Source organism: Erythranthe guttata, chromosome 8 (assembly GCF_056151865.1).
Source record: "Erythranthe guttata isolate IM_541 chromosome 8, IM_541, whole genome shotgun sequence".
Classification (NCBI taxonomy): domain Eukaryota; kingdom Viridiplantae; phylum Streptophyta; class Magnoliopsida; order Lamiales; family Phrymaceae; genus Erythranthe; species Erythranthe guttata.
In genome coordinates this window covers 25,509,857-25,524,521 of record NC_142540.1, presented here as the reverse complement: position 1 = coordinate 25,524,521, position 14,665 = coordinate 25,509,857, and the positions used below count along the sequence as shown (strand labels likewise).

General features: G+C 35.3%; 2 protein-coding genes across 8 annotated transcripts; both read right to left on the bottom strand.

Moving 5' to 3' along the window:
• Positions 1-325: 325 nt before the first annotated feature.
• Positions 326-6,221, bottom strand: LOC105965231 (Splicing factor, CC1-like protein). Of its 7 annotated transcripts, none has more exons than XM_088822557.1 (15): positions 5,127-5,185; positions 4,728-4,969; positions 4,317-4,409; positions 4,126-4,198; positions 3,956-4,012; positions 3,605-3,660; positions 3,294-3,525; positions 2,331-2,417; positions 2,135-2,209; positions 1,927-2,010; positions 1,750-1,814; positions 1,513-1,669; positions 1,339-1,427; positions 1,114-1,228; positions 326-985 (listed from the first exon to the last, which is right to left on the bottom strand). In XM_088822557.1, exons 3-15 carry the CDS (start codon positions 4,340-4,342, stop codon positions 944-946), a joined length of 1,158 nt encoding a protein of 385 aa, XP_088678683.1. In that variant the 5' UTR covers positions 4,343-4,409; positions 4,728-4,969; positions 5,127-5,185; the 3' UTR covers positions 326-943. The 7 variants fall into 7 exon arrangements, with proteins under 7 accessions (XP_088678683.1, XP_088678687.1, XP_088678686.1 ...); XM_088822561.1 differs by lacking the exon at positions 5,127-5,185 and having other exon boundaries at positions 4,728-4,787; positions 4,874-4,969; XM_088822560.1 differs by lacking the exons at positions 4,728-4,969; positions 5,127-5,185 and adding an exon at positions 5,510-5,648.
• A 220-nt stretch (positions 6,222-6,441) lies between these two features.
• Positions 6,442-11,463, bottom strand: LOC105965280 (protein LIKE COV 2). The gene is made up of 7 exons (XM_012989815.2): positions 11,205-11,463; positions 9,524-9,576; positions 9,320-9,429; positions 8,589-8,756; positions 7,909-8,006; positions 7,010-7,136; positions 6,442-6,905 (listed from the first exon to the last, which is right to left on the bottom strand). Exons 1-7 carry the CDS (start codon positions 11,328-11,330, stop codon positions 6,796-6,798), a joined length of 792 nt encoding a protein of 263 aa, XP_012845269.1. The 5' UTR covers positions 11,331-11,463; the 3' UTR covers positions 6,442-6,795.
• Between the last annotated feature and the right edge of the window lie 3,202 nt (positions 11,464-14,665).

The window sequence follows — 14,665 nt, the reverse complement described above, 5'->3', positions numbered from 1 at the left end:
TGTCAAATATTAAATGACTTGGTAAGCAAATCATGACTTGGTTTTCAAGTCATTACAACATTCCTGCGGTGGGCCCCATTGCATAATAAATCTGAAGAAAAAAAACACATTTAAATTTAGAAAATGTGGAAATAAATATTTGCAGAGTCAATCTGAAACAGCTAAAGGAAAAGAATTAAAGAATAGGAAACAAAAACTTTAGTTGTTAGATTGAAGGCTACGGCATCAACAAAGTCAATCACACGTTGACCATAAATATAATGACTTTTAGACTCTGCCAAAATAAATGAATTCAAACTTAATGCAAAAGTAGAAATGCAAATTATTTAAGTTCAAAAACTTAATCAATCTTGGAGTATTAATATATTATTATTGCACAATAACCTCTCTCTCTCTCTCTCTCTCTCTCTCTCTCTCTCTCTCACACACACACACACACACACACACACACACACACACACACACACCATGTTCCTATAATCTTCCTGGCAATAACACTGCAGTTTCTTTATAATCACACACACACACACACATACACACACACACATATATATATATATATATATATATATATATATATATAGCTCATTCATCATTTGTATCTACGTCTAAAATGGAGTCTGAGAATCAGAATAAGAGCCTTCATATGGCAGCAGAGGTAGTACAGCAGCTCATGGTACAGATATTCGGAGAAGAAGACGACAATACCCATCAATGTTGTAAGAAATATTATTCTACTGGGTCGATCAACAAAAGAAAACCAGAAGAAAATGGCGGGAAAACCATCATCAAGAATCGAAGGTATCGCTCCATCTCTAGTCTGTACATGTCCACACAGCCAATCATATCTAAATTATGTAAAGAAAGTCTATGATGTTTAAACATCTGAATATTAATGCATTGCTCCCTCGTTTCCTGTTGAGTCCCGAACGAGAGAACTTGTTCAAGCTGCGCCTTTGAACTTTGCATCATATTCATACGATTGCTGCAAATAAAGATGAATACATAGTAAACATTTTTATTACCAAACAATAGAGTGGAAACAAATAGACGTCAAAATTATCTACCCATCTAGCTAAAAGTACGAGGGACTGACTTATGTAAGAACATTACCAAGAAGATGGCAGAGATCATTTTTCGTGCAAACCATCTTTTGTGCATTGCTTGCTGTGCACCCGATGCTGCTTCTATACTTTCAAACCTCAAGTACACATAACCAGCACTATTCCTGCCGGTCAACGTAAATATTCGTGAGATTGCATGTAACCATTATAACTTATCCAGTTGACAATCCACAAAAAGAAATGGAAATCGATGAAAAAATCACTAATTTCTTACTTGTCGACATAGATATGCTTCACTCGCCCATACTTGGAGCATTCTTCGTGTACATCATCTTTAATGTCCAAATCAAACTCAGGATCCGCCTGCAAAAATTATGTTCACGTATAAACAAATGAGGAAAATAAGTTCTTCTCCAACCTAGAAACTGAACAAGCAGCAAAAACTAACCTCAGTGGCTGGGTCAAACATATTCTTCAACAGTAAACACTCGCTGGGAATTCCAATAGGTTCAGGAAGCATAGAAATAAACTGGGATGGAAGAAGTGTAGCTTGTTGTGAAGGAGCTGATCCATTCATAGCAGGAATTCCAATGGGCCCCACAACACTACAAAAAGGATCAAATCAATTAATTATGGAGATCTAACCAAGAGAAGACATTGATATAAGATAACTCTGTACACAAACCTTGAAGCAGTACCACTGCGATCAAGCTTGGCCATTAGCATTGCTCTCGACTGAGCATTCAAAGACTGCAAAGATTTCATAAATGAGAGCATGAAGAAAATAAATACAACATGAATTAGAAAATTATGAGCTATACGTCTCATTTTTTGCTCCTAGAAAAGTAATTTAAACACTCACCAAGCCACCACCATCATCATCATCAAAATCTGCAGTTTTTGCTCCTGAATCTTGTGCTCCGATATGGTCAGTGACAGAAGACACCTGAAGATGACAAAAATAGAGTTAAAAAAAGATTGAACCACAGAAGAAAACCGTACCCCCACCCACCCCCAAGAAAAAATAATAAAGGAGAGTTATTATGGGAAACTCAAAGTTGAGCCGATACCTTAATAGTCCGACCAGCAATTTCTAGTTTCCCATTCAAACTTAGAGATGCCTTTGCATGTTCAATTTGCAAAAACTGAAATCACATTAGTAATAGATCAGTAGAGTTATGTTGGACTAGATGGTAAAAACATCAACATGCTATAGCAACTGAGAAAAAAATAACCACCAACACGAAAACATCAATAAATACCGACTTGAACAAACCCGAAACCTTTGCAGTGTCCTGTTTCAGGATCAGTAGGAAGTTGCACAAGCTCCACAGGCCCAAATGCTTCAAATATCTAGAAAGGGGTCAACAACTATGTGTGAAACATTGCTCAAAAGCTGGAAAACAAAATAAAAAATGCACGATCTACTTAAACGGTATAATTGTTACAAGTTGCTTTTGAATATTTATGAAAGATATTGTCGAAATCAAATTCGAAACTAAGTAAATGAAAACTCCATGTCCATGCACATTGATATTTTCACGAACTGCACGACTAGCGTTAAAATGGCATGAATTACATTATCAGAAGAAAAAATAGATAAGAAAAAACAACACTTCACCATTTGTGGCAAGTTAACAAACAGATCAAGAGATTTAACAAGCTAGGTGGTGTTTTTAGTACAACAGAAATGCTCGGAAAATATATACAGAGCTCATCAGTCACGGCTCGCAAACACAACCACATAACGATCCTGAAGGTTGCTTAAACTTTGCTATACCAATTGGTGGTTGGTGATACATTATTTTTTGTTCAAACTGAGTTGATTAAAACAAGAAATTTGAATTTACACAAATGAAAAAACCCAGAGTCAATAACAATCAAGGGCACAAAAATAGAGCATCAACCCACACACAGCCAAAAAATGAAACCTGCACTCAGCATTCACAACTGAACCGGTTGTTCATTTCTAAAATTTAACACAAGGACTACCAATCCAGACAAGAAGTGTAAACTTGAGAACAAATAGTAGCTGTGTCTGAATGGTATCTGGTTCATATTTTTTGTGGTATTCCAACTACATAGAGAATCAGATGGTTCTTAAAAGAGGTCCGCAGCCAAATTACCAACATTGAGATCTTTTTAGTCCAATGTTTGAGTTCCTAAAGACAGACATATTATTGACAAAATAATATATGAATGATAAACAAAGCCGACTAAGACACATACTTGTCTAAGCTGATATTCAGTCATGTTGAAATGTAGATTGCCCACATAAAGCTTCCTATCTGCTGCGCCATAAGGTCCAGCAACTCCTGTACCACCACCAGCAGAAGCAGTTGACTGAACAAGATTCTTTTCAGCCTCCGAAGGTTTTACCATTATAGGTTGTCCAAGAAATAGGTGGCCCGACATTGCAATAGCCATTGGTACAGACATTGAATCAACAAATTCAACGTACCTGTATTAAGGGTTTGCAGATTCAATCAATCAGACAGAAGCCCAAAAATAGACACAGAGCAAGAACAGGAAACACATACCCAACTCCTTTTGAACGCCTTGAATTCCGATCCATTATTAGTTTTACATCCCTTACCTGAATATAATGAAATACATAAATCAAGATTAAAAATAACAAAGCAGCACAAAAAAAAAAGAATTCAAAAGCCAGTTTCACATCATCCGGATCAACATGTTGCAGAAGTACAACAGTGAAAATGGCACCATTTCCATATTCCATGCAGCTAAATACAGATTACAAAATAGACACTACGCTAATTCTAATAGAAGCTGTGGAGCATTTACTGCAACAAAGAGGAAGCATTTCAGGAAAATATGAAAATAGGCAACTCGGTTATGGACCAATTATCGAAGCTTAATCAATCACCAACCTTTCCTGCTTGTGAAAAGAAGTTATAAACATCTCTCTCTGTCGCCTTCAATGGCATCTGGAATAAGTAGTGACTGTTAAATCCGGTCATGCAATAACCAAAAAATGACTAGTACAAATATACCAATGTCACAATATACTAGAATATAGCAGTCTAAAGTTAAATAGTACCTGAAAGGCAAAAACAGTTCTCTGGTCCCTTTCTGGATCAGCTTCAGGTTCTTCTCTTTTATCCTTAAACCTTCTGCATTAATAGTTCAAAGTAAAATAAGCACAAGAAAAATGGTAGGAAAGGGCAATTTCCCAATATGTACAGCCTCGTCAGTCTGTTACAGACTTGAGGTAAGAATATAATCTCAAACCCTTTCTCATACTCCCTGGAGTTCATGCACTTTCACCCCACACAAAACTCCACGCCAGCAACCTTGTTTGAGTTCCAATTACAAAGGTAAATCCTAAACCAGAACAGTGGTTTTAAAAACAAATTAGCATATATATCTGGACACTCGACGAGTACTTATCACTAGACAAACAAAAATGATTAAAACTATTTTTTACCACTACAAAAGAAATACTAACCGAATGAAAATGACACTGGGGGGGGGGGGGGGGGGGGGGGCAATGGCCCGTAACCAAAAAATCTCGCAGCATTATTTTCATAGCACATAAAACAAAAATATTTCAAATTTAATGACATGAGAGAGATATATGATTCAAATTTTAAAATATGGCTATAAACCAAAAAATAGTTCAAAAACCATTTGGCTGATCACCTTTATACTGAGCTCTTTACTCGTATTATATATACATTACGGATGTGAACCTGATTTCTACTGCAAATCCATAAATATTTTGGATCAATAATTCAGATTAAAGGACTACTGATGTTGCAGCAAATAACAATATCTTATACACGCACTCCCAAGAAATGAAAATCGGGTGTTCAACTTCCATGTTCAGAGCAAAGGGAAGGGCAGAAGTCGAACTGAAGAAAATGAAGCAAAATTTATTTCACCTGCAAAATATATAAATTTTCAACAAACGCAAAGGAGCCCTAGAGATAAAGATTTGTGTGTTAAAGGCAGTAACCTTAAACCCAACGATACAGAATATTAAAAGGATGGAAGAGCAAGGTGAAATCCAAAAGCCAAGAACAAAGCAACATAACAGACCTTATCAAACTCAACAAGTGTTTCTTCTGTGAAGAATCTTCCAAGGGGTTTCCGCATTGTTAAGACCGTTAAGATGTGCAAACAATCCATCTACGATTTTCAACGCACATTAGAATATTATATCCTATATATGCATAAACTCATATATTGCTGTGAAATTATACCATTTTTTTATGAATACCATTCATGTTTCATCTCTACTAAGGCTCTAAGTGATCAACTACCACGAATCTCGTTTATTACCGACCAAATTAGTTTAAGTTTCAGGTTCAAAAACAACAATAAACCACAACCTTTTGCAAGATACGGACAAATTTATCGGCAACAATCAAAATAAGAAAAATATAAAATTCTGAAAAAGACAGAGACTATTTTGATATTACCTGCCATCATCACGCTCCCTTTCCCTAATTGGCTCCCTTTCCTTCACCGGCTCCCGCTCTCTTTCCCGGTCCAGCCTCGGCCGACTGCTACTCCTTGTTGACCTCTCCTTTTCCTTCTCCCTATCCCTCTCGCTCCTCTCCTTCTCTCTCCTCTCCTTCTCTTTATCTCTGTCTCTCCTCTCCTTCTCTCCATCCTTTTCTCTTCTATCCTTATCCCTATGCCCCTCTCTATCCTTATCCCTCGTACTCCGCCTTTCTACATCCGGGTCACGGCTCCGACGCCGTGAGCTCCGGTCTCTGTCTCGAACCCTCTCCTTATCGCCGTCGCGTACTTTCTCTTCGCTCCGGGCTTTCTTACTGCTGCTCTTCCTCTCTCTATCGTCTTCGTCGGCAAGCTCATCGTCTCCGCTCCTGTCTCTTCTTCTGTACGCCTTATCACTCTTCTCTCTCTCATTTTCCTTGTCGCCGGCGCTTTCCTTCGTTTCAGTCTCGCCGTTGATGTCTTCCACAGCTTTCTCCAAGTAGTCGTACTCGTCGAAATCCATTGAATTCGGATAACTGAAGCTGCCAAAAATCACACTCAATTTCCCGCCAAGATAAAATGGAAAATGGGATAATCCTCTGTAAACCCTAGATAAAATTAGGGTTCTGAAAGGGAAATCGCCGATGAGCTGAATGGAGAAGGGAATTGAACTGAATTGGGCTTTACGGAGCTAACTGTTGTTGGGCATTTTATATTGGGCCGTCCAAATGACATTTTCATTATTTCCCACAAATTTCAAAATAATTTCTAAAATGTTTATTAATCGTCGCTTGTTGATCAATCGCTAAAAGCTCGTTCGAGTTTAGTTCGTCGACACAATAAACATTCCTTTTGATAAGTTACGAAGCTCGACTCAAGGATCAACTAGAAAGAAAAAAAGATACGTATATGATTCATGCTCGATTCCATTAAAGCTCAAAAACAACTTTTGAAACACGATAAAGAAAATAAAAATTCAAACGAACTCGAACAAGTACACTACAAAACTAACAACAACTATAGGTTACATCATCTATACTCAATTCAAGCGTCACATTGAATACAAAACAATGGTTAAGTACAGGATTTAACCAACAAGGTACAACACTTTTCTTTTCACATTCTAGTTTAGAACAAATGTGCGTTTTAATCTCCGTTTTCTTGTTTAATAGCCTCAAACAGCTTCAACTCCCGATTTACATATGGTGACCATCGTATAAGTAAATGGTAGAATTCACGAGATAAAAAGCCCAATATTTGCTTTCTACATTAGTCTGCCGAGGGGAATTCTATCACCTTGTCGAGCAACTCTTTGAATTGGAGAGATTGGAGTGATCCTTTCAGGCATTGTCATACCTCCAGAAACGATAATTTCTGCAATTTTCACTTAAATGTTAGGTACAATAGAAGGAAACTTCTCGGAAATAATATCCAAAAACAATGTTAACATAGATTTAAACACAAATAGAGTATCGTACCTATCCCTTCTCGAATAGAGAGATTGGGTCTTATAATCTCTTTGGAATTAACCAAGAATATATCTCCAATATACAAGTGATTTGTTGGGACGAAAACGCTGCATAACTCTTCATCCCCGTCATCCCTCTGTATCAGAGGAGAAAAAATAAACCAATAAATACAGTATAATACTATAAGATGTGGCAAATACTCGACATACGGAAGTAATCGCATTATATATAATTGAGTAGGAGCTGCGAACTAGTTTCAGACAATTGGTTTTCGTTCTTTCCTTTTCTGGTGAGGACAACAGTTCATGGTATATTCCATCCTAAACCCGTAAAGAAATCCAGGATCTTATATGTACAAACCTGGTACTCCATTCTACAGTTCCTTACACATGGCTTTCTTCTCCAATTTCAGTCATCAAAAACAATTTTATATTTTTGGAGAGTTATTTACCTCTTATTAATACTAGCTAGTAGCTACATATTGTTTCATTAAAGCCTGTCTAAATTAAACTCATGTCCCTCACTTTGTTCGGAAACTAGATGGAACAATCATAATAACATTTACCATATAAAAGTAATAACCGCAAGAGACAAACTTTGGTATTACTTATTTCTTTTATTTTTCTTCTAAAGTATTACAAGTTAGTCTGCTGGTCTTTTTCGTGTAATACAGGGACATGGAGTTTTCTTAATATTTATAAAATATATACATGGAATAATCAATGTCTAATTCCAAAGCAAACATATCACTTGTGATAAAAATATTAGGAATTCATTCTCTCCTACAAATGTGGTCGATTTTCAGAGTTCGTGTTTCATCTATCATCTGCAATAAGTATCGGACTTGATAAAAAAAGACTGCTCGATATGTTGACGATATAAGGCCCTAGAGAAAACCAGAACAATACCTGAAGGATAACTGATGAAGTGATAAAGCCAAATGCATATTCACCCACACGTGGGTGGCTTATAATTGCCACTTCCTTAAACGCAGTAGTATTTTGGTCTGCAGCAAATAAGAGTATAAACTTCAAAAAGAAAAATTAAACCAAATAACCAGCATTTGAAGAAAAAGTTATGTTTTACATGAATACTCCTCAGAACAACAACCCCCCCCCCCCCCCCCCCCCCCCCCCCGGTCTTAGAGGGTGAGTGAATTGATAAGGTAATCCCAATTTACCTAGCTATAAATTCAATTATGTCTTCAACTATAGAAATTATAATGAGTGTATAGTTCATGAATTAGGAAGATTGTCGTCCTAAAATATGAATCACTAGTCCATAAATAACTGGTTTCAGATTTGAATGCTTTGGAGAGACCGAAGGTTTTAGAAGACGATGAATACACAACTACACACTAGTTCACAAGAGGCAACTAATGTAATCCATAAATCCTTTCTCCTAGCTGGCTTGCAAGTTGCAACATTATCAATGAAAATATGCATAAATGTGGAACGTGATAAAACTTATGTTATGTTCAATTCAGTGGGGGTGTCGTTTTGACAGCTCTGAAAAGAAGTAGATATAGTATTGCAAAGTCCTTATGTAATTTATTAAAAAGAACTGCGTAAATAGTCTATCTTTTTACCTGGAGAAATTGCAGAACTAATTTGCTTGGAGGCTGAGTAAATATGCTTAACAAATGGCATTCGCTTTATAAACCATTCTCCAATCCAGAAAACCGTAGCACCCAACCACGATGAAACAAATACGCCAACAAGGAATACAAAAAGTAATGACGTAATAAATCCAAGTCCTGCACCAAAACAATCGACTCAAAAAACATACCAAAATACTTCTAACACAAATACAGACAGGAAAAGGATAACAAACAATGAATTCAGTTAAACGAACAAAAGAGGAATAAAACTACTTGTAAGAGAAGAGATACTACTCATGAGACAAACACAGTGTTGAAATTTTTTAATCTAATTAGCATCTTGAAGAGGAATAGGAAAGTGAAACGGAAACAAGAGCATACTAACCTGAAACGACCTACTAACTAGATGTATAAATAGATTGAGACATAAGCAAGGTGTATGTATATAAAACAACAACTAAATAATCTGAGAAATTATTTTCCAGGTGTATCAATTTCAAAATATAGAGAATATATAATATATTAGTAGGCAGTCGGCACTGCCAAAGATAACAGGTGGCACTTTGATGTAATTTCTTTTCAGAAAGTCCTAGATCATTACAATCACCTAATTTTGCTGTTCTTAACTGACTCGATCGTGACATGCAAAAATTCTGAATTTCAAAATAAAGGTGGCAAATGGTAGTTTACCGGTGGAATGCACAGACAAATTGACTTACCAAATACGTTAATGCCCATCTGAGCATACAGAGGACTGAAGAAACCATCCACAAACTGAATGAACCACCAAGTCACAAAAAATGAAACAGCAACTGGAAATAGGACTACGCTGCAATTATAATGTTGAGTACAATGTTAACTTAATCTGACAAACTCAGATAAATATAAGCATATTTAATAGAAATATGTAAGGAAATAAGTACCATCCGGTCATGAACTTTTTGGAAACCCAACTTTGAAGAACAAAACAGCAAGCCTGGACAACAGAAAACAAGAGAAATTTAGACATAAAAAAAAAAAAAAAAAAAAACAATATCTGAATGTCAATTCAATAGATTTTAGTCATTTAGCACATATCGTATTTTTGTATTGGTTATATTTATGGTTGGCAAAATGCGTTATTGCTAATTCTGTTTCAAAACAATAGTTTCTCAGAAATTCACTCATATTATCAGAACTACAGGGTCCACTAATAAAATTATCTTAGATCTCAAATTTGTTTTAATACCAAGGGTGTGCATATTATCACGATCTTATCCATTAGCAGTGTTTATATGTGTTTTTTATCTTTTGTTTAATGTCCTTTAGTATTCCACGTGTTCTTTGTTTGGACCCACGTAACATGCACGGTTTGTTCCATTTCTTGTGGCTGTTCCTCTTGATGCTTAAGCTGTTGTTCGATGTACTTGCTCAAAAAGACTGCAAAATTGACGATTTGCCAGGTACAAATAGTAGTTATACACAGGCAGTTATTTTTCCCTTTTTGTTTGGAAGATCCTCCTTAAGTTAAGGAGGTTCTTCCATAACTGGAAGAACTACTTTAGTGTGATTGACAAAGGCTGGGCTATGTTTAGTTTGCCATCTAATACTAAAGAACATTAAAACGACGATAAAAAAATCATAAATAAATACTCTAAATGGATAAAGTTTGTAATAGTCATCGCAATCCAAATATTATCGGTAGAACACGGTGATTATAATGTCCTTTTTAGTCTTGCCAACACAACAAGCAAAATTAGGACATCATAACATCTTTATCACATCGTTATTTGACATATACGCGTTCACGAATTCATTGTAATTTTGGTAGATTTTCCCCCATATACAGGAAAATGTTGAAGAAAAAGAAATTTCCGGCACATGTTATCTTCTTTTCTTTTTTCTAATAACAAATTTACTATAATAAGACCTTGTTCGTTCGTCACTATTAAGTCCAATTTACTAAATAATTGGGCTAGTACGATGTTTCGTTTCTAAGGTTCAAAACAACTCAAGCTCGCCAAAAAGGAAACGAAGCCCACAATTAAATGCTAATATTCAATTAAAGCGGTAATGTCCCTCCTGAGTCCTTAGTCCTGCCTACGATTAATAAAGTACGTGGCAACTACAAAATAAAAATGACAATCTCATCCTAAATTATCGAACAGTATTGAATTATCGGTAAGCCGTATACGTTATTGAAAAATCACAATCCACTGCCAGAATTTTACTAATTTAAGACTATATTATAATTCACATTACAAACATCAAACAATTCAGTTCAGCAAATTGTACTTGGAAGATATCTATCTATAGATCCATTTCCTACCTCTAATCTAGATCAAACAAAATTCAAAATTAGGGCATCCCAATTTTCAATTAATCAACACTTCAATAAGGACACGTTCTACAATAATTACCACCGACCATGCCCAACCAATCAATCATTTGTTAGAATCTTCAAAAATGTCAATAACTCAGCTGATAAATCTACAATTAATATGTGCAATTATTGGATCACAGATCACATTCAATATATATCTAGAGAGAGAGAGAGAGAGAGAGAGAGAGAGAGAGAGAGAGAGAGAGAGAGAGAGAGAGTAAATGCATAAAAAAAACACCAACCCTACGAGTGGAAGAATCGGGAGAAATTGGAGGAGATTTTAGCGGATCTTCAGGGTCTCGGCCTTCTTCCTCTTCGCCGACACCTTGACTCAGCGGCACTGAGGTGGCGTCCTTCTCCTCCGCCATTTTCTTTCCAAAAATAGCAATTTCTTCTGAATTTTCGTCAGCTGTTTCAATGGGAGGGGAATTAGGGATAATGAGAGAGAGAAATTGGATGAATCGATAAATATGGAGGGAACTATTTTACAGTTGTGCCACTGGCGTTGAGTGTTGGGTGAACAAGGTACTACTATTTATGCGCGAGGTACTACATGCAATGCAACTAGTCAGCACCTTGACCTTGGAATTATATTCTGTTTAAAGAAATTAAAAATTAAAAAAAAAATACATGTAATTTAACTGGTTAAATACAAAACTGAAATGATTTACGCGGCAGTAAAATTACGAATGTCGTTCACAATACATTTTCTTTCTCTCTCTAAAAACTCCACAATTCACTCAAATCCCAAAACCACAAAAAAACCCCAAATTTCACAAAAATCCTAAATCCTTCTCACAATCCTTCCAAATCCGAAAATCTCCTCAATTTGAAAGGTAATTACTCATCTAAACTAGTTATATATATTGAATTTGTCGTTAATTATATGAAAATCGAAGGAAAATCGCGATTTGGGGGTCAATTTTGAATAAAAACTGCGCATCTTCCACGCCCAAAATGGGAGTGTGAAAGCAGTTTTCACGCCTAAAACAGGCGTGGAAACTGCATTCACACGCCTGTTTTGGGCGCGGAAAATTGGTTTGGGCGTTCGGTCCGGACGCCGGTTCTCGACCGGTCGTCCGGTTCAATTTTTTTTTTTTATCCCTGTATAAATGACATGGTATATTATATTTAAATAATTATCAGTTAATGAACTCGCTCTGGCCTAGTTGGTCAGGCGTCTCGTTTTTTTCGCAATAGACCCGTCTTCGAGTCTTTCCAGCAGCGTATATTTATTAATTTTTTGCGAAGTATAACGAAGTCTATAAATACAATGCAATAATAATTTATTATCAAAATGGCTGTAGTCTTGTTGGTTAGGTAAGCATGTGCTTCCAAAATAACGTCCCGTGTTCGAATCCTTGTGGCAGCATAAATATGTAATTTTTTTTATTAAATCTCAGTCACAGAGCGCGCCCAAACCGGGCGCCGAAAGCTGTGTTGGGCGCCCAAATCGGGCGCGGATAACACTTTTACGCGCCCAAACCGGGCGTGAATCGGACTTTTTAGCTCCCAGTTTGGTCGTGGGTCGCGTTTTCACGATTTAAAGAACCAAAACGAACAAATTTTACCTCATTAGATTTCATATCTCGATCCTTATTCGATGCACTCATTTTTTTTTGCAAATGGCTACAGTAACATGAGTTTTGGAATGATTTCTAATATAAAAGCTAAAATTGTAGAGAGAGAAAGAAAGATAGAGAGTGGATTTTTTAAAACGACATTCGTAATTTTGCTACCGCGAATGAACTTTGTATCATATATCCCATGTACTACACATAAATACAAAACCCCCACATTATTTCTTTTTCCAAAATATGACCAAATACCCCTACTCAAGCATATATTTATATGTATGTATGTATGACCCATTTTCCACAATATATTTTACCATTTTCAGTTAATTTTACGTGGAAAATTTTGGTATTTATATTTTTTTCCAAAACATCTAATTGCTTAAATTTTTATAATTTTCTAAATAAAACCTTTTCTTTTTGTCATTTTGAGTTTCTTCATTTTTTTTTTCTTAAATGTCTTCCGGTAGTTCAAACATCCTAAGATTACAAACATCTTTACAATCCTATTATTGTTGAAATTTTGAACTACCTGAAGACATTTAAGAAAAAAAAATGAAGAAATTCAAAATGACAAAAATAAGAGGTTTATTCATAAAATTAAAAAAAAATCTAAGTAATTAAATGGTTTGAACAAAAAAAATAAAAATATCAAAATTTCCCAAGTAAAATTGACCGAAAATGTTTAAAAATATAGTGGAAAATGGCTCAAACAAACCCTTATATTTATAGGCTTAGCAGGGGTATTTTCGTCAGATCTTGAAAAAATATAACAACAGGGGGGTTTTGTATTTATATTTAGTTCATGTGGTATATGATACAAAGTCCATAGTATATGGGTGTTTTTGTATTTAACCCTAATTTAATTAGTAGGACAAAAAATTAATTTTTATTTTTTAAATAAGTCCTCTCTCGTTCATTATTTTTCAAGGTGAAAATTAATATAGGCCCATGGGATGGAGTTTTATTACAATTCAGCTCATTATTTAAGTTTTATTTCAAATAAGGCCACATAAATATGAATCCTCAAAATAATCGCCTCATGTTTTTGTGTAAGATGACTAGATAACCCCAACTGTTAACTTATTGGCTTACATTCGATTTTTTTTTCTTTTTAACATTTCTTTTTCAACGATGGGTCGTCGAAACTTTGATTATTTAACCCGGTGTTAGCTGACTTCAATATCAGCATAAAATCATTCTTTTTCCGATGGCGTGTTGCCAAAGCCCCGATTTAGTTAACTAAATCAAGTTAACCGATGTTGAAGTCGGCTAATCACACCTCCGACGACTCGGCTTTGAAATAAGGGAGCTCCAACGACCCGTCCTCGAAAAAAACACGTTTATATCTGCATTTTTTTTATCATCTTTCAACATTATATATTATATAAGTTTGTGTATATCAAACTATCGTATATCCCAAATATTATAAAATACTAGTGACTTGTTCAATGAAATATAGAGATATAGGAACTTCCACTTTCTATAACATTTTCACATTTTACTTATATTTTAGAATGTACCTGAAACTTTTACAAGATCGACTATAGTTAGGGATTACATCGATCTTCACCCTTCATAGTGAAGTGGACTAGTATAAATAAAAGTAAGATTTTATTTATAGATCAATCAGACAAACTTATAAATACTTAGACTAACTATGAAGATCAAGTGTTCCAACATAATGTAATTATCTTATCACTATAATCATTACTTGTGAAGTTTAAACTGAGACAATTCGAGTAGATGGGTGGATATTGTTATAGAAATAAACATAATCGTATAATAAATAATATTTTGACAACTATGACAATATACTGGCCCATGTGAACGAGACAAATGAGTTAAAATGGACGATTGTGGTAAAAGATATGTACTAATTGATCTTGCTGCAATACCAATAGTCAAACGATCTTCAAATATATGTTACTTTGGTAACTAGCAACAACAACTTCACATACCTTGTTCCGAACCTAATAACAATCCTATGCTCGGTGGGAGCCAGTTACTATCTAGCTTACCGAGTTTTAAATGAAAGGGGTTGATTACAATGTCAAATTCAAATTATTGCTGTAAAATTCGTATTTCAAAACGATAAGTGAAGATAAGATCTCGTATATATAAATATA

Coding starts and splice junctions, on each gene's coding strand:
- LOC105965280 (XM_012989815.2), bottom strand. CDS start 11,330: ATGGCGGAGGAGAAGGACGCCACCTCAGTGCCGCTGAGTCAAGGTGTC. Junction 8,757..9,319: donor GATGGGCATTAACGTATTTG/GTAAGTCAATTT, acceptor GTTTTGGTGCAG/GACTTGGATTTATTACGTCA. Junction 6,906..7,009: donor CTCTATTCGAGAAGGGATAG/GTACGATACTCT, acceptor TGAAAATTGCAG/AAATTATCGTTTCTGGAGGT.
- LOC105965231 (XM_012989765.2), bottom strand. CDS start 6,054: ATGGATTTCGACGAGTACGACTACTTGGAGAAAGCTGTGGAAGACATC. Junction 1,815..1,926: donor ATGATGATGGTGGTGGCTTG/GTGAGTGTTTAA, acceptor AAATCTTTGCAG/TCTTTGAATGCTCAGTCGAG. Junction 986..1,113: donor TGATCTCTGCCATCTTCTTG/GTAATGTTCTTA, acceptor CTTTATTTGCAG/CAATCGTATGAATATGATGC.